The sequence below is a fragment of the Schistocerca americana genome, chromosome 4 (assembly GCF_021461395.2).
Source record: "Schistocerca americana isolate TAMUIC-IGC-003095 chromosome 4, iqSchAmer2.1, whole genome shotgun sequence".
In the NCBI taxonomy this organism is placed as follows: domain Eukaryota; kingdom Metazoa; phylum Arthropoda; class Insecta; order Orthoptera; family Acrididae; genus Schistocerca; species Schistocerca americana.
The window spans coordinates 589,866,380-589,891,098 of NC_060122.1; the positions used below are offsets into that span (position 1 = coordinate 589,866,380).

The 24,719-nt window shown below is 39.3% G+C and overlaps 1 protein-coding gene across 3 annotated transcripts in view; it reads right to left on the bottom strand.

Annotated features, from left to right (window-relative positions):
* The window catches only part of LOC124612698, a 222,021-nt gene that overhangs the window by 141,911 nt on the left and 55,391 nt on the right, over window positions 1-24,719 (bottom strand). For all 3 annotated transcript variants that reach the window (XM_047141043.1, XM_047141045.1, XM_047141042.1), the window contains 2 exons: window positions 23,679-23,780; window positions 17,699-17,818 (listed from right to left, as the gene is read on the bottom strand). In XM_047141043.1, the coding sequence (XP_046996999.1) occupies window positions 17,699-17,818; window positions 23,679-23,700 (142 nt within the window). In that variant the 5' untranslated portion in view covers window positions 23,701-23,780. The remainder of the gene's footprint in view (window positions 1-17,698; window positions 17,819-23,678; window positions 23,781-24,719) is intronic.

The window sequence follows — 24,719 nt, forward strand, 5'->3', positions numbered from 1 at the left end:
GAACATGACCAACATGTTGTACTGGGGCTATTATGTTACAACTTGAGTCATTCAATATGAATGTTATGTTGACTTTGTGGAAGATGTGTAAATAAGATGAGCAACATCATCTACCAGCTAGCTGCTTCCTATTCCTCTTTATAAGATATATTGCTCATCTGTAAATGAACAGTCATTCAGTCATATTATGCTCGAACCTTAATTATTATCTGGAGCAGTCCAGAGGATTGAAAGTTATTATGAGCCATAACTAGTGGCTAATCCAAAGCATAATTCCTTATGTCAATGATAAGAGTTCACTTACCAGTGGGAGATAGTTCGCCCCAGTATCAAACAATAAAGCGCTGTGACCACTGTCTTCACTAAAACTAAAGTGAGATTTGCCAGGTAATAGATTACATGTAACCAAAATGTCAAATGGGCCCAAAAATGTGGAACAAGGTGGATGGGGAGTTATATTATAGCTAAGCGTAAAAAGCTCTCAGTTTACTTGCTCTGTCAAATGCAGATAAAATTCCCAGCTTTCAATGATAGCCCCGAGTGATGATGACGGAGGCAAAGTCTGACTGCCACAAAATTGATGGGCTTCCACTTTTATATCTAGAGGACGGCATATGACTGGCTTGATTACATCGTGAAGGCAACACAGAAATGGCGAGTACTTAGGTGACACCCTCAATTTGTATAAATTTTGTTTGCGCTCTTTATCCAGGGTTGCTTGGAGTGCCATTCCTTACACCAGGCAGTAACCTGTGAGAAGTCTTCCCCTGTAATCTTTCATTATCAAGTCCATGCTTCCATGCATTGTGAAGCGCATAGCTGGTGTCTCTATTGAAGCTGTTTTCACATAGTCCAATTTCAACTGCTTCCCTAATAACTGAATTCCAATAGCTCGAAGTGTGAGCGAGTATTTTCATTTGTTCCAACAATATCTTGTGTTTCTTTAAGAGGTTTTCCTTAGCCGTTTTCCATAGCCACCACTGAATTTTCTAAATATCTATATTGAAGTTGGACAACGATGCTCAATGTAGCGATCGACATCCATAAAGACTGGCCCACATAACGTTTGGCACAATCACATGGAATATTGTAAATTGTGACTGTGGCAAATGTTATGTGGGCCAATTTATATGGATGCTGATCACTACATTGAGCATCATTACGGATGGCACAGCCATGGGATCCCCACTGTCTCCAACCATCGCAAACTTCTTCATCAAGCAGTTTGAAGAGCAAGCTCCGAAATCTACTAAGTTGCATCCGTCTTGGTTCCTGCTGTATGCTGAAGACACTTGCTTAATATAACCTCATGAAGAAAATGCACTGCAGCAGTTCATCAAACAGATGAGTGGTGTCCATTATAAAATTAAATTTACTATCGAGATGAGGAGGGATGGCAAGCCTCCATTATACCAAGTTTTAGTCGAGTGGAAGGCAGGGGGGCGGCTTCTTCATTCGTCTATACATACTGTCTGGTACTTAAACTTCAACAATTTTCACCACCCTGTATACAAGAATGTGGTCCTGAACACTTTATTATACACAGCAAAGACTCTCTCAGAAGGTGACCATCTAAAGCCTGAATTTCAGAATATGAAGCACGTGTTGTAGAGCCTCGAGAATTTCGACACAGATTCTAGAGACCCTCAGCTTTCCACTGTCTCGAAAACCCGATATTTTACATACGAGTGTGAGAGATGGGAGAGTGTCTACCTCGCGCCGGTTTTCTGTATGCGCAGGGTGGACGTGTGTCAAGAGAATGCTACAAGGTGGATGGTTGATGGACGCGGGAAACTGGTTGCCGCGCTAGTCACAGAAGTTACATGCCCAGCAGAAGGAGCAAGCGCGCCTTACTCCATGATGGTGCTACATCAGTTATTATTGTGAACAGCTGAATTATGTAAAAGACAAGAAAATACACTTTTTAGTTACCTACTTACTGATTCTCTAGAGCTGCGGATTGTGGACTTGTGAGAACCTTGAGGGGTTTTAGGAACTGTATTTATAGCGAATGCAACACAATATAAGATGGGAAAAAGTAATAATGTCCAGAGAACAGAGGGAAGATCTCAACTGTTTGACTAAGGAGTTTTTGGTGTGGGGAGGAAGTATTTCTCACCCACATACATCATGCCTACACCGACGCAATAACCAACCGATGTTGACACATTAACCAGCCAACGACGTCAACGCAGTAACCAGCCAATGACACCGACGTAGTAACCCGCCACCGTTGCTGACTGCAATGGCTGCTGTTCACCACTGCTCACTTTGCATCCGCTTGCCGATGCCACCACTGCAACCAACGTTAGACGCTGCCGGCGCCTGTGCTACTCACTGGTGCCGATTCTACACCTGCTTGCCGATGCACCATAAAATTCAATGCCAGGTGAGTATGAGATGAAAACTTTATTATTCTAGTAAGAAGTGTTACAAAAGACTGTGGGGTGAACTTTTACTGTGTAATTGATATAATTGAAATTAGTATTAGATGCTCACAAGAGCTGAAGTCCTTAGGAGTATGGACTGTATACAAGAAGTTTGAGAGCCATCAGAACCAGCCATGTCTATGAGAATTGCTAAAGAAGGGCCTGACTGGTCTGAAATAGTGAAAGTGCTGGGTGTCAACACTCGAGTCAATGACGTGGAGGGAAATTTTAAAGAAAAGCTAGCAACCCCGGCCACCATAAATATAAGTGGTCTGGAGGAACAGGTAGAGGAAATAATCGACCAAAAAGTTGCCGAGAGGGTAAAACCAAACAACATTCCATCACGTTTAGCTTCAGAACTTATTGATAATAGGAGAAGTATGGATGATTTGTGGAAAGAGTTTAACCTTAGCCAGGATAAGGTAGAGAAAAGGGTGGCTTCACTGAATGTAGTGTTGACTAGCGAGGTGGTGACAGATTTACAATGGGGAGCAAATTCTGGATTTTCCAAAATTTAAACCAGGTGGGGATGTATACCCAACTCATTTCTTGAAACTATTTAATCAAGCCTTGCCGAATAATTGGGAAGATGCAAAAATGATAGAATTCACTGCAGGTTACCTTCTAGGAGAAGCCTCAGAGTGGGGCACAGTGATTATAGAGTATTTCTCGTCCTGGGTGGACTTTCAGAAAAGGTTTAAGGAGAAGCATTGGTCAACAAGCGTCCAAGAAAAGTTAATATCTGATTTGTGGGACCCAAAGTATTATAACAATACATGGTGTAGATGAGAAAATATTTTGACTGGCATTTAACAAGGGCAAAATATTTAGATAAACCCATGGAGGAAGAGGGATTGGTAAGAATTTTGATAAGGTGATTACCCACTAACGCTAGAAAAGACATATTATGTAGCAGGTGGAAGACAGTAGAAGAATTGTTATTCGTTGTGGACGCACTTTATGCAATAAATAAAAACCGAAATGAGGACATGCATCAAAATGAGAAGCAAACTACAGGAGGAATAATAATAATAATAATAATAATAATAATAATAATAATAATAATAATAATAGCAATAGTAGCAATTTTAAAATATGTGAAACTAATATGGCTAGAGTACAGCTGTTTAACTTGGACAGTGGTAACAAAAATTATCAAAAAAAACATCCACCCTCAAATATAGGCCCAGTAACTACACAGGAATTTGTACCTAGTAATAATAGAGCTCAAAATGGAGACATAATACCTCGATTTGGTAACCAGCCAGTAATTACCAATAATGAGGATAACGTCATGCGATCTGGATCTGGATCCAGGGCCGGGGCCCAGGTCGTCGAAATACATTAAAAGTCCTACCTCATAATAAATATGCTTGCTTTACACATAAAGTACCAACAAAAGAATGGTTGCTACTAGAGGAACCTGGCATAACTACAGTTAATCCACAACTGATCATAACTGGAAAACTAGAAGATTTGGAAGTCAAGATATTTATTGATTCTGGTAGTGAGGAAAACCCTAAAAAGATTAAAAGAAAAAGGTATAACAATAAAATTGTCGAAATCGCACTCTGCAAGGCAAGAACTAAAATTCTTGGGACATATTGTAGGTGTACAAGGAATTAAGTCTGATCCAGAAAGTATAAAGGCCATTAAGTAGTGTCCACCACCTAGAAATAGAAACATCAGACAATTGAAGGGATTTCTTGGAATGGCAGGGTATTATAGGCACTACATACAAAGTCAAGAGTTAAACAGCGCACGACTTGTGTGTCTTTTTACGGAAGGGAGCACCTTGGAATTGGGACCAAGGGGCACATAACGCATTTGCAAGTGTAAAGCGGGCATTATCAGAATCACCGATATTGTACCATCTGGTGATGGGTGAACCATTTAAGATTTCAACCGATGCATCAGACTATTGTATAGCCGCAGAACTTTTCCAAGGCGAATGGGGTTTAGAAAGTATAGACCATAGGTCAATGGCTTTTGCTAGCCAGGGTCTCAACAAACATGAATTAAATTATACAGCAACAGAAAAAGAATTATTCACCATAGTATGGGGTATACAAAAATTCCAAACACTGATATGGGGGTCCGAAATACATGTCTTTACAGATAACTAAGCTCTGTCATTTTTAATGAATAGTCAATTACTACATAGTAGACTGATGCGGTAGATGTTGTTTCTTCAAGAATATGACATTAAAATCCAGTATATAAAGGTTTCGGAGAATGTTGTACCCGATGCTTTGTCTCGGCTACCAGAAGCCATAAAAGAACTAAAACATACAGAAGGACCTGGCATAATTTTTGCGGTTAATTTTTTAACATTAGAATATCCACTTAACAAGGTGCAAGAAATGGCTCAGAAAATAGCATGTACCACCCAACATGATCCCTATTTTACAGATGTATTTGCTATGAGTGTTAGGAAGTCATTACTGCCTAATCAAGATGGAAGGTGGAAGATTATAGGACATAATTTGTTCTGGAGAGACAGTAAGACAACGCAACATTGGCATTTATGTACATCAAATTTAGTAGAAGACGAGTTAGTGTGGTACACTCATAAGGGGTATGGACATTACGGTATAAAGATGTACTGCACATATGAATAACTTCTATTACTTTAAAAAGCTAGGACATAAAATAGCATCGGTCATTAAAATTTGTGAAATTTGTCAGAAGGTAAAAGAGGATAACACTCACGTTAAATATAAAATGTATCCAATTATTCCTAACCGCTGCAGATTTCTTCGGATCAATTCCAAAAGGGGAGGGAGGAGTGTCTTACATTTTTGTTCTCATAGAATGTTGGTCGAAGTATGTTAAGTTGTACCCTATTAAGAAAGCAAACACACCAATGGTAATACACTGTCTGCAATAATACTTCCTTGAGGTAGGAAAACTGAAGCGGTTCCTTTCCGACAATGGACCATAGTTCACTAGTAATGAGTTTAAAGAATTTCTAGCTTGGGAAAATATTCATCAAATACTCATCTCCAACTATAATCCATCTTCTAACCCGTGTGAAAGGATTATGAAAGAAATTGGGAAATTATGCTGCACATACTGCCATAAAGAACATACGTCATGGTCAATGAAAATTAGAGACTTTGAGCTTATTTTACATGAATTACCACATTTATCAACTGGACTAACAACTTTGGAAGTAATAGGTAAACCCTTTGTAGGTGAACCTCTTATTAAATGCTTTACTTGGCCAGAACAACCTACTATTGATTACCAACTGAATCAAATGATAGTTGCTAAGAACTTAGTTAAGAGGGCAAAAAAAATGAGTAAGTAAACATACCGAGAAGGCTATTGAACCTCAGTATAAGGTTGATGACCTAGTTCTAGTAAAACAGCATCGTCAGAGCTCTGCCCTGAAGAAAGAAACACATAATTTTTTTGAAAATATGTGAGGCCTTACCGAGTACAATCGGTAGTCTGCCCTAAAACCTTATTTTTAGTGGATCCTACAACAGGAGAAGAAAAAGGGAAATATGATGTTAAGGATATAAAGTGGTATATTCCCCAGGGACGTTGACATTCTATGTTAACGGGCGGAGTGACGACCATCGGTTCCTGAGATGTTTTCAGTGTTACTTCCACATTAGCTTTCCTACACCAAATTCCCTTCAATTCTTCAACTATTCTGTGGTTTATTCTTGAATTCTTAAACTATCCTATCATGTTAGTATTTAAGTGACCAAATATGACTACAAGATTGTGAATAATTTAAGAGAATTACGAATAAACAGTGATCTCTAATCATAAAATGGAACAAACAGAATAATAATTTGGTGGAATATCAGTATGATGGTACTAGGGAAGCAGAATGATATCGAGACGACATGGAACGAACATAGTATTTTATATGGGTATAAAGGTAATATGAAGTGACTAACTAGATGACTATTTTATACAATAGTGTATAATTTTCTAATTTTACAGAATCTTTTATACCTTTTGATGAGATGTGATGTAGATGGGGAGAGTTTATATTGATTTTGGAAGGAGTGGGTAGTGTAAGTACAAGCATAACTAACACTACCATATTTACTCGAATCTAAGCCGCACTTTTTTTTGGTTTTTGTAATCCAAAAAACCGCCTGCAGCTTAGAATCGAGTGCAAAGTAAGCGGAAGTTCTGTAATATGTTGGTAGGTGCTGCCACAACTAACTTCTGCCATCGAATATATGTAGCGCTACACAGGCATGCTTTGCAGGCACAAAGATAAATACTGGCGCCAAAACCTCTGCATCCGTAAATACATTAAAAATAAAATTAAAAAAAAAAACGTGGAAGACGAGCTTTTTTCTCCGCCTCGAATTACGACCACTACATTTTCATACATTATCCAACGAAGTAAATACAAATTCCGTATTGTTTATCTTTGAATGTAGCAGCTTTTCAATGTACTATGAAAATCCGACTGCCAAGACTGTTTGCGATGTTTGTCAATATGGCTAATTCTACGTTCTGAATTTTTCCCTACATGTGAGAAGAGATGGTTGCTAATGGGAACTTTTATAAATTGTGAATCACATGCAGTATTCTCTTCACCATAAGAATAATACGAATATAAACATTTTGCCATATATTCTTTCGTGTTTGCTGCTATCTCATTTAAATCCTGTCTGCCTGATAAACTACGAAACTAGAGTGAGACAACATCAAACGCAGGAGTATACACATATCACGTCATGTTTATATTCATATTATTCTTATGCCTAATAGTGACACAGTCAGAAATGAAGCATGACAATTGACTAGATTTTTAAATCTAAGATGACTCTAATTTCTGTGCAGAAAGTAATGTATTAAAGAGGCGTCTGCAAAGATTTTCAAACGGAGAAAAATTTTCGCAAAACTCTCGTTCAGAACATCTTCTATCATACGCAATTTATTATTTGGTTCTTGTTGATCATTATCAAAGAAAGCAGCAGTGTAAATAACAACAAATAGCAGTCTCTTGCCATTGTTTCGTTACTGAGACAATTCCTCTCTTTTTTTTATTGTTAAGCGGCGGTAGCACGCTCAAAAGCAAACCATGCCGCGAGCGGCGACAGGTCGTAAACACTCATCATCAGATTGTGACAAACAATGCATGACACAGTACAGTAATGCATTTTCAGCATAGAGTGACGTAAACACCTATAACAAAGAGAACGGAACTTATCAGATCAAAGAAAAATAAGCAATCAATTCAAACCAGATGAAGCACGTGAAAAACGAAGGGTACCCGTATAAATACGGACGGAGCGCCTGACGCATAGCAATGGCTACCTGGTTAAGCTTAACTGCTAAACTTACAGCTCGAACCAAACTACTGTAGCTGTATCATCATTCATTCGACCTAAATTGTGTCTCATATTACAATGGACCAACTTTGTTTTGATTTGGAGGTGCGACCTAAAACTTTTCTCTCCCCTTGAATTTCGAGTCTCAAATTTCAGTTTCGGCTTAGATTCGGGAAAATTTTTTTTTTTCCTTTATTTCGAGTCTCATTTTTCAGGTGCGGCTTAGATTCGAGTAAATACGGTAATCACACACCCCACCTTTCAGACAACCCTTGCAGACAAGTGTAACTGATTCTTCACCATTTGCCATTCCATAGGTGTTGCTAACATTTTCTTCAGGAGCTTCAAGGGTAAAGGTGAGAATGTCCATTCTGCAGGAGACATTTAACATCCTGCCTTCTCTGGCTTCTCACTCAAGGACAGGTGAAGTAGGGATCCTGGGGAAGGGGGGTGGGAAGGGTTTTCCCGTCTTTGAGGCTATCTCCTTTCACTTCTTCAATCTTAGCAATTCTCTCTACTTTTTCCTTTCTTACATCTCATTTGAGTACCTATCTATCTTTCCCTCTTTCCATATGCATGCACTTGTAACGCTGAAGTCCTTCTCAATTTCCATGGTTATCTATAACCTTCAACTTATTTTACATAAGTAGGCTGAAGAATCAGGCTACATAACTACCCATATGCATACACACAAAGAAACACAAAGACACAAACAGGAAAAGTACAGTTTGAGAGCTTGTAAGAACCATCAAGGGTTGTAGGGGGAAGTACGTGCACATCGTAAAGCATGAGCACATGGTATTATAGGTGACAGTTCTACATTGGCTAATTCTAAAAATATATATGTATATAAATAAGAATAACTTGACAACTTGTTGAATAGTGGAACTCTCTGATAACCTAAGTAAAGATAATACACTCTTGATAACCTAAATATATATGATAAGTAATGAATGGTATACAGAGGTATGGTAGAGTGGTTGAAAAGTAAAGGAGGACTCTAGGATTTGAAATGCAGTATTAAGGAGCAATATTGGAGATTGAAGTAGATTTTTAATTTAATATTTAGTGATAGTATACATGAAGATGTATACTACGGTGATGAACCATGGGGCCTACTCACAAAGGATGTGAAAGCGACCACGTTATGTACCAGGTCTGTTGCAACCATTGCACAGTGTTTTATGTTGGTATGACAATCAACCAGCTGTCAGCTACACTGAATGGCCACTGCTGAAATTTTGTCAAAATCAAGGTGGATCACACAGTGGCACAACGTCCAGCAGAGCACAACATGCGAGATTTCAATGGCTGCTTCACAACCTGTGCCATCAGGATCCTCCCCCCACTACCACCAGCTTTTCTGAGCTGCACGAATTTGTGTCCCCACATCAGCTAGTTGTGTACCATTATCTTACACTCTAGTCTATGAAATTGTGTGCCAGGCAATCTGCCAGCTGTTCCCTCTAGCTAGCTAGCCTACAGACAGCTCCCCACCCTCCCACAACAAGCCACGAGCCACTATACGCTCCCCCCCCTCCCCTCCTCCTCTGCCTGCTTACTATCTTTCTCCATCCCTCAACCTGCCCCACCCCAGTACATTCATTCTGGGCCAGGAAAGAGCCGGCAGTCGACTGAGCACTATGTGTGTGTAGTCGACTGTGTGTGTGTGTGTGTGTGTGTGTGTGTGTGTGTGTGTGTGTGTGGAAAGAAAGCACATTCCAAAAGCTAGCCAAGCTATCTACCTTTTGTTTCTGTATCTATCAACGACGCAGTGCTTCTGCTTTCGGAGAGTCATCAGCTTTATTCGGAAATAATTCATAATTCTCAACCAGAACTTTCCGTATGTTGTCAGTAGTTTCTGTCTTGTGTATGGTTTGGTTTGGAAATAATCAAAGGACCATTGGCAATATTATGTTACTGCAGACAAAACATCATTCCATCATTGCACTTCAGAGGCAAAAGCGTAGTCACAATAGCTGTATAGCGAAAGTGTATCAAAGAAGCAAAAATTCTTCTGCCAGCAATATAACAATCACAAGAGTCTAGTACAATTATTATTTAGAAAAAGAGGAAATGGAGACTGGCTCTTATCAAAAATTTTAGTTGAACAATTTTAAAAGTGAGCTGAGTAAACAGGACCAAAAGCATATACATTTAGTTATAATGCCCTATCCACCGTATTCCACATATTTGGTATCATTTATTACTTAGCAAATCTCGGTATGTGTAAAGACAGTGGTTGCAGTACTTTCTGTTGTTTGCTAATGCTGAACTACTTGTTACTGGTACATGAACTCTTATCATTCACGTAATTAGACATTACAGATTGGATTAGCCACCAGTTAAATTTTCTAGCCTACCTGCCTGGTTAAGGGATCTGACATTCCACGCTCCGATCCGTACAACGTCAGTTTTCTTTCTCCTGATAATGACGTCCTCTTGAGTAGTCCACGCCCGGAGATCCGAATGGGGGACTATTTTACCTCCGGAATATTTTACCCAAGAGGACACCATCATCATTTAACCATACAGTAAAGCTGCATGCCCTCGGGAAAAATTACGGCTGTAGTTTCCCCTTGCTTTCAGCCGTTCGTAGTACCAGCACAGCAAGTCCGTTTTGGTTAGTGTAAAGGTATGATTCCGAACACGACCTCAGACTGCACCGACCGGCTGCAGGCGGCGCCACTGGTTGCTATTGTTTGCAATGTGAGGCGTGCTGAACACGGCGGCAGCGTCGTCTGCCGCCGTATACCTGCTTTGGCGACGTACCGCACATCCGGACAGGAACCAGTAGTGCCGCTGACACCGAACCGCATAGCGACCGGAGACTGCTTTTACTGGCCGAACATACCGAATTCAGTGAAAATGAGTTTCTTGGACTCCGATGAAGAAAAGTTAATTAACAGTGTGGCGAAATATTCTGTTATTTATGACGCAGGGCATGAAGAATACAGAAATGTTCTAGTGAAAGATAACGTCTGGAAAGCTATAGCACAAGAGTTAAATAAAACAAGTACACCTCAGGGAGTCACACCTAGTGATACGTGGCTGGCGACCACGGGGCCCCGAGCTGAGTCCTGGCATTGCTTCCACTTACTTATGCCAGGCTCCTCACTCTTATCTTTCCTATCTGGCCACCCTCGGCCAGCTCTTGATCTTTTTCGACCCTGACGCTATTAGGTTTCGAGGGCTAGGGGTCTTTCATTTTCCAACCTATACTTCTCATGCAGCGTCTGACCCGGAGCGGGCGGCTGCAAAAGGCATCTGTATCCCATGTTAGGGGCGGCCTCCAGAACTGCGGAAGGCAACAGAATACCACCGCAGATTATCTTCCCTGCATAATGCAGTCTCCATTTTATGCACAAAAAATGGCTTCCTCTCATGTTAAATCAGTGTCCGGAGGTAAAATAGTCCCCCATTCGGATCTCCGGGGGGGACAACTTGAAAGGAGGCAAAAAATCAAAACGAGAATTGGTACCTGGAATGTCAGAACTCTGCTACAAGCAGGAAAACTAGAAAACCTTAAAAGAGAGATGGAAAAGAATCATATGGACCTCGTAGGAGTTGCTGAAGTAAGATGGAATGGACATGGAGAGTTGCAGTCAGATGAATATGTATTCTACTACTCAGGAGGAGAAGTAAAAGGAATTAATGGAGCAGGAATGATTATGACAAAGGAATTGGCTAAATGTGTGGAATATGTAGACTATGCAAATGACCGGGTTATTGGTGTAAGGCTGAAAGGAGCACAAAAAGATTTACTGATTGTCCAGGTGTATATGCCAACTTCAGAACATGATGACCAAATTGTAGAGGAAACGTACAATGTAATAGAGAGAATAATGGACGAAAATAAAAAATGCTGCAAAATAGTAATGGGAGACTGGAACGCCATTGTGGGAGAAGGGAAAGAGGGAAACATAGTAGGCAGTCATGGTCTTGGAAAGAGAAATGACAGAGGTGAATGGTTAATTGACTTCTGCAGGGAAAGGCAGCTGAAAGTGGCAAACACATGGTTCAAGAACCATAAGAGGAGGCTCTACACTTGGAAATCACCAGGGGATAAATATAGAAACCAAATCGATTTTATACTGGTAGAAGAAAGATACAGGAATGGAATCAAGAAGGTGCACACATTACCAGGTGCAGATATTAATAGTGACCACAACTTACTTATGGCAGAAATAGAAATAAGAATGAAAAAACTGAAAAAGGCGACAATGGTGAAGAAATGGGATCTAGAGAAGATAAGGTCCAACAAAGAACAAATTACAGAAATGCTGTCTCGGGACTTTCTAAACACATTACGAGACAAAGAAGCACCTGATAATGCCAACGAGTACTGGAATATGCTGAAAGAAGGAATCATTAAAGCAGGACAGCAAAATATAGGATATGTAAAAGGGAAAAGGTCAAAAAAACCATGGGTCACACAAGAAATGATTTCCAAGATGGAGGAGAGAAGAAAATTGAAAAACAAGAACACTGAAGATGCAAGAAAGATATACCGAAGGTTAAATAACGAACTGCGAAGAGAAACAGAGCAGGCTAGGAAAAAAATGGCTAAAAGAGGAATGTGATGAAATTGAAGAACTGGACAGGATAGGAAGATACGACTTACTATACAACAGAGTAAAGACTATGACATGGGAACAAAACAGAGCAGGAAGTGCTACTATGGAAATTTTGAGTAAAGACGAAGAGGTAGTGTATAAAGATCGTGACGATGTCCTCCAGAGATGGGAAGAATATATAAAAGAGCTATATAACACAAATAGCAAACCAGAAACTCTGGAACTTGAATCACACAACAGTGTAAGTGATGAAGAGAAAGGACCGACCATCATAATGGAAGAAGTAAAGTCTGCTATTGCTGCAATGAAAAATGGCAAAGCAGTAGGTACAGATACAATACCGGGAGAAATACTAAAATGCTTGAACCACAATGGAATAAGAGAAATATTGAGGTTATGTAATAAAATATATGACAGTGGTGAATGGCCTGAGGACTTTTTGACAACAGTAATGATTCCATTGCCGAAAAAACAAGGAACCAAGAAATGCAGCGAGCACAGGACAATCAGCCTCATTTCACATGCAGCCAAAGTGATGTTAAGAATAATTAATAAAAGACTTGAAAAAGTAATAGAGGAGAATCTCGGCGAGGAGCAGTTTGGCTTTAGACGGAATACGGGCACCAGAGATGCAATAGGGCTCCTACGAATCTTAGGAGAAAGGTTTATTGAAAAAGGAAGAGACCTATATATGTGCTTCATCGATTTAGAAAAGGCATTTGACAATGTGGTTTGGGACAAGCTGGCGACTGTTATGAGGGAAAAGAGAGTGGACTGGAAAACCAGAAGACTTATAAACTCATTGTACCTTAATCAAAAAGTTTCAGTTAAAGTGAGAGGAGAAAGTACAAACTGGATCAGACTAGGGAAAGGAGTAAGACAAGGATGCTGTTTATCACCTACTCTTTTCAACCTGTACTTGGAAAATATGATTGACCAATGCTCATTAGATGACAAAGGAGTAGAAATTGGAGGAAGAAGAGTAGGGTGCTTGAGATTTGCTGATGACATGGTCCTTCTAGCCACAGGGGAAAAAGAATTATAGGATTTGGTGGACACCATTGCAACTAACGGAAAAAAATATGGAATGAAAATTAACACAAATAAAACAAAAGTATTGGCAATAGGAGGAAATAAGGAACTAAAAATTGTGCTGAATGGAGAAAAACTAGAACAGGTGCAAAATTTTAAGTATCTTGGAAGCAGGATAGACACCGACTGGAAGTGCACCACAGAAATTAAAACAAGGATAGCAATGGCAAAAGAGCCGTTTTATAAGAAAAGGAGAATCCTCTGCAGCGGTATGGACAGAGAACTCAGAAAGAGACTCATAAAATGTCTTGTATGGAGTGTTCTTCTATATGGCGCTGAAACATGGACTATGAGGAAAAAAGACAGAGAAAGGCTGGAGGCTTTTGTGATCTGGACATGGCGGAAGATGGAAGGAATAAGTTGGATGGACAGAGTAAAAAATGAAGAGGTACTGAGAAGAGTGGGAGAGAAAAGGCAGTTACTAGATGTAATAAAGAGAAGAAAAAGAAATTGGATTGGGCATATATTAAGAAAGAATGACGGACTGATAAAAACAGTTTTAGAAGGTTATGTAGAAGGGAAAAGGAAGCGAGGAAGGAAGAGATTCCAGATACTGGATGACATGATGGACGGTACAACATACAGCAGCCTTAAGAAGGAAGCAATGGATCGCAGAAAATGGAGAGGCAAAGGACCTGCTAATATAGCAGATAACTGATGATGATGACATATATTCAACCAATTATTTACTAACAAACAGATCCGTATGTGCACTAACAATTATTATATGAAGATGTTAAAAAGGCAACAGTATATATGTTTTGTCTTACATAAATCATTATTTACAATCCATTGTTATGCACAACCCATTGTTAACTGCTGCCTCTTGCCACGCCACAGAACCGCATCCACTGGAGAAAAAATCTTAAGGTTTGTCTCTAATTTCAAAACCACTGCTGCTTAGAAATCCTCCAAAATGAGAAAAGCTATGCATTTTGTTTTGGCTGATTGCTTCATCAAAACTACAGCTATAAAATGGAATACCATTTTCTTCAAGATAACTGTCTCGTAGCAAATTGTGTAAACAACATGCCAACAAAACGAGGTCGTCAGCCACTTCAGGCGCCACAGCAATAGGACTATAAAATACCCTAAATACTTGGCTTAATAGCCCAAAGTCATTTTATGACACTCGATGAGCACGGCATAATTTATAATTATAGATCTGTTTGTCTTGATGTGATGCAGCAACTCTTCTGGAATAAGGTTTCATCATACAATCACTGAGAGCAAACGCTTCGTCTCCTATCAGAAATGTGGTAATACCACATTTGTGCCTGGCAAACATTTTGGTGGAGGCATATTAAACTTCTTTGTGGCTATTTTCTTGCCCAGAGCAGATTTCTGAAATATACCGTTATCTGACTCTTTTCCATAAGCACTGACATCAACGCTAACGAATTTACAATTTGCGTCCACAACAGACATCAGAACAATTGAAAAAAAAAAAAAACTTTGTAATTAAAAAACAGAGATCCACTTTTCTCTGGTGCCCTTATGCGAACATGTTTCCCATCTATAGCGCCTACACAATTAGGTATATTGCGTTTAAGCCAAAATTCTTCTTCAATACGTCTGAAATCTGATTCAGTAGAAGGTGGCATCAACATGGGCAGCAGCCTTATTCTTAATATCTTCAAAACATTTTTAACAACTCTTGATATGTAAGATGGTGATATACGACAGGCAAATGATAAAGACCGGTAACTTTCGCCTGTGGCCAAGAATCTGAAACAAACGCAAACATACAGCTAATATAATTTCCATTTACAGGTGATGACGTAAGAAGAAGTGGAAATTTTTAAGGGACGGTTACCAGAGGTTCAAGAAGAAAAGCAAATTAGGAACGAGCTCTGCTGCCTCAAAAAATTCAAAAACAAAAAGACACGAACAGCAATCGTTCCTTGACAGTGTTGCACTACACAGATCTGGAGGAACAAATATTACATTGTCATCATCACAGACAACAATACAAGAAAGCCAAGAAGACAGTTGAGATCGAACTCGTCAACTGGACCTTTCGGCATCACAGGAAGAAGATACAGCAGAAACACATACAATAGGAAATAGTGGTGAGACATCTGTGGTAACAAACGATGAACCTTATGTGCCTGCACGGAAAATAAAATGCAGTCAAGTTTGTAGTAATGATGATACAATATTAAAAATGTGGAAAGAAAGGAACGAAATTAGGCAAAATTTACTAAAAACATTTATGGAACACGAAGATGGTGATATTGACTTATTTTTGCGTCACATCAGCACAGTTGTAAGGAGTTTACCTCCAGTTTATAAGGCAGAAGCCAAAATAAAAATTAGTATGATCGTTTCTGATTGTGAAATAATGGCTGCACAGTGCAACACACATCAGCCAAGTGATAACAGCAGCCCTTCAACCTCAAAAAGTCTTGGAACTGCAGCACTATCTAATAATGTATAACATTTTGTGGACTTACCTCAGTGTCAAATATAATTTTTCTTCTGCACTTATTGCGTTTCTTAGGCACTGTGGCATTATGTCATCTTTAATAAAACTGAGCGTGAAATTAAACTGTCTTTTATTTAAACGACAGTGGCTCCTGAAGATATTTTTATCACCTCACAAATGTCTTTTTATTAGTGCTGTATAACTACCTTCTGCAGTTTTACTTTTATATAAAGGCATTACCAGCTTTCGTCTTTTTGTGGAATGCAACAATAAAATGTTGTCTTCCTCTTCCAACAACAGCGCAATAACAGCGGTGGTGTTAACAGACATCTCGCCTCGCGCAGTTGCTCACGGCAACTGCATAGCTTGTCTGTCGCTGCATTCCGCAACGTACCGACTGCAGGCGGCAGTGTTGCCCTCTGTCTTCTGCAGCCGTGATCAGTCGCTGTCGCCGTGTTTGGAATCACACCATTACAAGGCCAGATCAGTCAATCATCCAGACTGTTGCCCCTGTAGCTACTGAAAAGGCTGCTGCCCCTCTTCAGGAACCACACATTTGTCTGGCCTCTCAACAGATACCCCTCCATTGTGGTTGCACCTACGGTATGGCTATCTGTAATGCTGAGGCACGCAAGCCTCCCCACCAAAGGCAAGGTCCATGGTTCATGGAATTTGTAGATTATTGGAAAATAGTAGGTGAATAAAAATTTTTATTCCTTATCATTGCACTGTCAATCTGTTGCACTCTAAATTTCATTTTCATCATGCGTTCGCTCTACTAGGAATGCGAATCCGAAGTTTACATTGTTTTAGGGACTGATTTGCACGCCCAACTTTCATTCCAGTTATACAGCTTGGTATGTTTTACAGAGCATAGTTTTTTAGCAAATTCAGATCGAAAGTACCGAATTTTTGACATTTTTACAAAATCTTCATTTTGCCCTTAATTCATTCAGCACAGAAAAGTGCTATGGAAATGAAACTTCATGCCAAGTTTTACATTCATCATAGCATTAGTTCAGGAGAGACAAGAAGCTAAACTTCGAAATATTTTTGGGCACCTATTTTTTTGGCCGATTTACCTACAATTTTCTGGCTCAATATGACTCACAAAATTCTTTTCATTATAGTTCTTAAGAGAACGCGTATAGTTGTACAAGATGGACAAATTTTATTTAAATACAAAAAATATTGCCCAGATATTATAGCTCTAAGTCACCAAAAAATCATGCTGGCTCTGTGCGAGTCGTAATCAGCCAAGAAATATTCAGCACGGGGCTGGTTGAGCAGCGCGGGCTGATCCGGTCCTGGCAGCGGCTTTGAGGGACAAGCTCACAGAACAGGTAGCCAAATTACGCCGCAGGCCTCAACACCTCAGTGCGCCAAGCAGATGCTGCACCTCCAGCAGTCAAAGGGTTAACAATGACCTACAGTGGCATTTATATTGAAGAGCCAAACCACGTAAGTACGTAAGTTTTTCTACAGAGCCAATGGACATAACACATAGTAAAGTACCGCCCCCCCCCCCCCCCCCCACGCGCACCTAAAAAAAAAAGAAGCAGGTAATGTCATTATGGATGTGGACCTATCGGAAATCGTGTAACGAATTTGGTAAAGAACACTGAAAACAGACGAGGCCAACATAATGTTCTGATGTGTGAAAGATAATAATACAGATGTTAAGCTCTTGGACTTTAAATTCCACACATACCAAGAATGTATTATCCTTCTTATCATATTACATAAAAATATTTTAGTTTCAAAAATGTTAGCTAAGATCAGAAACAGCATGAAACTCATCCATACACAATTATCACTTTTTAATTAGAAAATAAGTTTTTTATGTAAGCACACACCTACCTTTAAGATATTTCGGAGAAGGTATTATAATACGGCCTCTGGAACTCACTCTTAACAGTCCTGAGGATTTCAGTGATTCTAGCCATGCAAACCTGGAACTGAAACTCCTCAGCTGCTTCCCTAAAAATGTAAGTGTATGTAATATTACAATAACAAAATTGTGTAGTTGCTGATGACACAAAGTATTGAAGTCTGAAAAAAATTAGGAGCAACAGATGTTAAAATACCATTTTGCATTCACCATATAACCATATTATGTATATGATTCAGGTGATTATTCACATATGGTTCACAACATATCTGAGAGAAATAATGAATAACTGTAATATGAATGTTTTGTGCCTAACTCATCAAATAACATATGACAACAAACATTTCAGTGGCTTACACAGAATTATTTCATTCATTACTAATTAAAAACAGCAAATCATGCATTAGCAGCATTGTTCTGTATTGAAGGATAGCAATGCAACAGGTAGGAGATTCAGAGTAATCTTTCTCTTGGGATGGAAACTTTCACTAAAGATGTACTAGCCCAAATGACCAATAGCATAAGGCCGCACAAAGCAAAAGAAACTACACAATGCACAAATGTGTATCCAGAGGATGAGCCGACACCTAAAATGATGTGGTGATGGTGGTGGTGGTGGTGGAGATGAAATCTTCCTTTGTAGCATTTGTGACAAATAAAATGCGACAATTCTACTAAAATGAGATGACATTCTACTATGTGTAAGAAGATGAAATAATCCAGGGTGTTAGGCCGCGCCACATTCCTTTTCAATTTCTGCCATGCACTCAATGTTTCATCTCCTCTGCTGCGGTCTTCTTCAGGATCTTCTTGCTTCACAATAAGCTCAGTCATAGGCATAATTATCAATCACTGGTTCCTCGATGTGTCGGTCTATAGAAGATCTAACGACACTGAAGGACAATGAATGTACAGAAATCCTACAACCACAAGTAGGTATTTAGATACCACTTTGCAACACCACCCACCCCAGAAGCAAGCAGTGCTCAACCCACTGTCTTCATGTGCCTTCCGCATCCAGACAATACTAGTGTGGAACCGGTGTCAAGTTTCTTAAAGAAGGCAATGAAAGTCAATGGCTACATTGCTTTGCCCATAAAGAGGTCTTTCAAAACAAAATATTATTAAGAACGCTAATAAAAAGGCCAATTAATTGCCTTCTCCCTTCGACAGGTTACCATTCGTTTCTACAACTACTGACCATATCAGTCGAATTCTATGAAAAAAATGGTATGAATACCAATTTTTCAGTCAAAGCAAAATAAAACACTTTTCCCAACATTGACTATCTTCAATCACTGTGGGAGTCTATGAAGTGACACATAGCTGCAGAAAAATTTATAGAAGAAATGAGAAGGACAGTAAAAGAATATATTTAGGAGCACAAACATTACACACTGTTACACCAATGTGTGAAATCTTAAGGAGCAGAACTGGCAACATTTTCCTAGAAGTGACTGAGATTTTAAAGAATGAATGCAACTTCAATAGATAATACGGCCTTGGTTTCCTGCCATTAAGGAAGTAAATACGCAGCCATGGTACATCAATTCATGAACAGGAAGCCATCTCTGTGGAACAACAATAATATTTTGATAAACATTCCCCATTTCTTCCTTTGATGGCCCACTATTAGCAGTCAGAAGAACTTCATCTAGTAACTAAACTTCTTCCAAATAAATACAAGAAAACTCCCTTTTATATGTCAAAGTGACGCTGATCTTTGATAGTCTTCAGCTAACTGAGCAGCAGAAGACCTTGAAGAAGACACCCGCAGAGAAGTCAAAACATTGGTCATGGGAAGACTTGAAGAGGAACATGATGTGTCCTAACAATCGAAAAGATTTTACCTTCAATGGCAATGGTTACGAAAGCACGCAGACTTGGATGTTTTTGGTCTCTCGTTTATCCGTAAAGTATGAGCCACACTATGTGATCAAAAGTATCCGGACACCCCCAAAAACATACGTTTTTCATATTAGGGGCATTGTGCTGCCAGGTACTCCATCAGCGACCTCAGTAGTCATTAGACATTGTGAGAGAGCAGAATGGGATGCTCCATGGAACTCGTGGACTTCGAGTGTGGTCAGGTGATTGGGTGTCACATGTCTGTACCTGAAATTTCCACACTCCTAAACATCCATAGGTCTACTGTTTCCAATGTGATAGTGAAGTAGAAATGTGAAGGGACACATACAGCACAAAAGCATACAGGCCGACCTCGTCTGCTGGCTGACACAGACTGCCGACAGTTGAAGAGGGTCATAATGTGTAATAGGCAGGCATCTATCCAGACCATCACACAGAAATTCCAAATTGCATCAGGATCCACTGCACATACTATGACAGGCGGGAGGCGAGAAAACTTGGATTTCACGGTTGAGCGGCAGCTCATAAGCAACACATCACACCAGTAAATGCCAAAGGACACCTCACTTGGTGTAAGGAGCGTAAATATTGGATGATTGAACAGTGGAAAAACGTTGTGTGGAGTGACAAATCACGGTACATGATGAGGTGATACGATGGCAGGGTGTGGGTGTGGCAAATGCCTAGTGAACATCATCTGCCAGCATGTATAGCGCCAAAAGTAAAATTCGGAGGCGGTGGTGTTACGGTGTGGTCATGTTTTTCATGGAGGGGGCTTTAACCATCTGTTGTTTTGCAAAGCACTATCACAGCACAGGCCTACTTTGATGTTTTAAGCACCTTCTTGCTTCCCACTGTTGAAAAGCAATTCGGGTATGGCGATTCCATCTTTCAACAAGATCAAGCACCTGTTCATAATGCACGACCTGCAGCGGAGTGGTTACACGACAATAACATCCCTGTAATGGACTGGCCTGCGCAGAGTCCTGACCTGAACCCTACAGAATACCTTTGGGATGTTCTGGAATGCCGACTTCATGCCAGGCCTCACCGACTGACATCAATACCTCTCCTCAGTGCAGCACTCCATGAAGAATGGGCTGCCATTCCCTAAGAAACCTTCCAGCACCTGATTGAACATATGCCTGTGGGAGTGGAAGCTGTCATCAAGGTTGAGGAAGAGCCAATATCATATTGAATTCCAGCATTACTGATGGAGGGTGCCACGAACTCTTAAGTAATTTTCAGCTAGGTGTCCGGATACTTCTGATCACATAGTGTATTTATTTTTATTTTTACATTGCCTGGTAAACAGATGATCCCTTGCTACAAATTATGAAGAGGTGTTTTTCTCTCCCCTGCTCCTCCCCCCCCCCCCCCCCCCCCCAAATTCATGACACACACACACACACACACACACACACAACACACACACACACACACACCCCACACACACACTCTGGCAGTGTACAATATATAATTTTAAATCTTTTTATAGAAAGGTGCCACAAAGGTCTAAACAGTTATCACCAAATTTCCTTACCGATATCTTCTCCCAAAATATTAAAAGAAAGTAACATACACAAGAACAGAGTCTAGTAGGAACCACTTACTTAGCACATCAGTTTGGATTCAAGGGTTTTGACTAAGAATGTTATTTATACATTGTTGTCACTTAGTATTTTTGTGACTATGTTTGATTTTACGAATCATACTAATATCTCAGAAGAGCACAACTTTTACAAAATTATTTGTTTTATAATTAACAAAGAACAGAAAGACTAGTCCTGGTTAATTCAAATAATGATGGGAGGTCAGATAATATTAGCGGCTGGGAATAAAGCACTAAAGTAGTTCCACATTGTTCAATTTTGGGTCCATTCCAATTCCTTAAACATGTGAATGATTTTCCACATAACATAAATCAAGTAGAGTTCTACCTTTTAGAGCTGACACGAGGATTACAAATGACACAGAGATGCAGAAGAATTTTTTAATGTTTTTTCCAATAATGTACTCTCTCCTAATTTTGAAAAAAAAAAAAAAAAACAGAGTATATGCAGCATTTCAGTAAATAAAATAACACCAGCAATTAATGTAGCACTGACCACAACTTATCTTAGAGGACATTTATGGCATCTGTACATTTACAGAAAGCTTTTAACAATGTTGACTGGAGCAGGCATAAAATCTGGAGCAGGCATAAAATCAGAGAGTAAAACATTATCTACAGCTTGACAGAAAACACATCAATTATAGGAGTCGAAGGGCATGAAAGAGAAGCAGTAATTCAGAAGGGAGTGAGAAAGGGTTGTAACCTCTTCCAATGCACATTCAGTAAGCAGTAAAGCAAACAAAGGAGAAATTCTGAAAAGGAGTTGTAGTTCTGGGAGAAGACATGAAAAATTTTTGTGGGCGTTTGTTGATGTTCGGTCTGTTGGCTTCTGTCCCAAGAACTTCAACTGACATTTGTTCAATAATTTTCCTGATGTAAGGGCAGCACAAGTGGCTGTCACTGTCAAATGCTCACCCTCCACTACCAGTAACGAATGGTGAACCATTTACAACACCAGCCACTTAGGCTGGCAAAATGTCAGCAAAATCATTAAACAAATGTCTGCCAAAGGTCCTGAGACAGAATCCAACAGGCAACTCATCAAAATATAAAAAATTTTTGTTTGCCGATGACATTGTAACGTGTCAGAGACGACAGTAGACCTGCCAGGGCAGCTGAACAGAATAGTTTCTTCAAACATGTTACAAAAGTAAAATAAAGGTAATGAAATTTAGTCAAATTAAATTAGATGATGCTGAGGGAAACAGATTAGGAAAGGAGACGCTAAAAGTAGTCTGTGTGAACTGCTATTTGGGCAGCAACCTAACTGATGATGAGTGAAGTACAGAGTACATAAAATGCTGACTAGCAATCGCAAGAAAAATGTTTCCGAAAAAGAGAAATTTACTGACATCGCCTATAAATTTATGCACTAGGGACCATTCTTAAGAAGGTATTTGTAGAGAGTGTAGCTTAGAATGGACGTGAAATGTGGATTCAGACAAGAAGAGAATAGAATATACTGAATAACTAATGAGGAGGTACCTCCTCATTAGTTATTCAGTGTTAGTCAAATTAAATTAGATGATGCTGTCTTGTCTGAATTGCAGAATTGTGAGGAATGGGAAAAATATGTAGTGTTTACCAACAATTCTGTTGTACATATCTCTTAAGAGTACTACTTAATAACCTATAAATTGTCAGCATATTTGGAAACAAATAATGTATATGTAGCATGTATACTGACTTGTTCCACATAATTCTGATGAAAATCATGCACCTGATCTGTGCAGCATGAAGCTAACTATCACAAAATTTAGCTACTAAACTTTGTTTTCGCCTACAGCTATTATGTTAATATTTATAGTTTTTGTTCGCACTGACAGTAAGATTTCAGCAGCACCCATACTTTTACAACACAAATAATTGTACTCATACTCTTATAACCATATACTGATGTCTTAAGATACTTAAGTTATACATCATCAGGGCATTAATTCTGTTCTCTATCACTCGAAATTATTTCTTAAAATCTGACTTTATACTCTCCCACTTTCGAAACTACTGCATCATTTATAACTGTGCCTTCTGTAAATATTGGTGCATATATTGCATAGATATTATACTATTGCTTTCGACTAATAGTTAGAAATTATTCATGTACAGCAATTGCATCAAGAGCAGCAATTTAGAATGTCTACTGCAGACATGTGAGGCTCATATTTGTACAGTAAACTTTCATGTTAAGGCAATTATGGGCATATTTTGCAAATAACATGATTGATGGAATGAGAATGTGGAGCACTCAAGTCCTGAACATTCAAAAGCTGGTATTTGGACATCAAGTTTGTTATATACAGCATATTTAACAGTATATTGCCTGTTAAAAATGCATAGTTTAGTCTAAAACTACTGTTCAGACAGTTAGTAAACAATTATTAAATCTGGTGGAGCAATACCCAACTTAAGATTACAGAGACCAGCAGAGTTACATCATCACACTAACATATAGTTTTAGTACTTACTATAAAAGGAGTGTTTCTGCATATTATCCCAAAATTTTGCAATGGTTTGCCACTTTTTAGGAATACCATTCTTGAACTTTGATTTCACTGAGAGTGGCAGATCTGAAATGTAGTTTGAAAATTACGGATTATGAAATAAATGACAAACAGTTATTAGATTTTGTATTCACATACAAAAAGCATTACTTAATTCTACAATAAACATTTTGAATAATATTTTAGGGTACGCATTCTTTCACATTTGTGCTTCAAATATTTTTGTGGAGATATTACAAAATAGCCATTTTTGCTTTGGTTCTCCCTGATGTTTTCTGTTTGGTTACAGTATCACATGCACAGTATAATTTGACATTCTGTGGGGGATACTGGGAGCTATGGAGCAGACAAAAAACCAGTGCAGAGAGTCACATTAGAATGCCTCTATAGTATATGAGGCCTGTTCGAAAAATTCTGGAACTCTGCCCACAAAATTTTTCTACACTTACCTTTTACTTGTTGTGCATGGTCTCCTTCAAAATACTCTCCTCCACAATTGATACACTGCTCCTAATGCTGTTTCCACTTCTGGAAGCAGCCTTGGTAAACATCTTGCTGGATCGCACAAAGTGCCGTCTGCGAATTTTCATTCATGTCACCTATTGTTGGAAATCTTCATCCTTTCTACAGGGTTTTCAACTTTGGAAATAAAAAAAGTCCACAGGTGCCAGGTCTGCAGAGTGCAGAGGATGAGGTAGCACAGTGATTTCGTGTTTTGTGCAACAGTCACACACCAACAGGGATGAATGCGCAGGTTTGTTATCATGATGCAAGAGCCATGAATTGTCTCGCCACATTTCACGCCATTTCCTTCTCACATTCTCTCGCAGGCGTCGCAACACCATCGATTAACAGTTTGTCCATGTGGCACAAATTCATGATGAACTAATCCTTCACTGTCAAAGAAAACTATCATCATCTCTGACCTGCTAAGCGTTTTTTGGTCTTTGGTCTCAACATCTCATTTGCTCAATCCGAAAGCTCTCCACAGATTGTGAGGCAAAC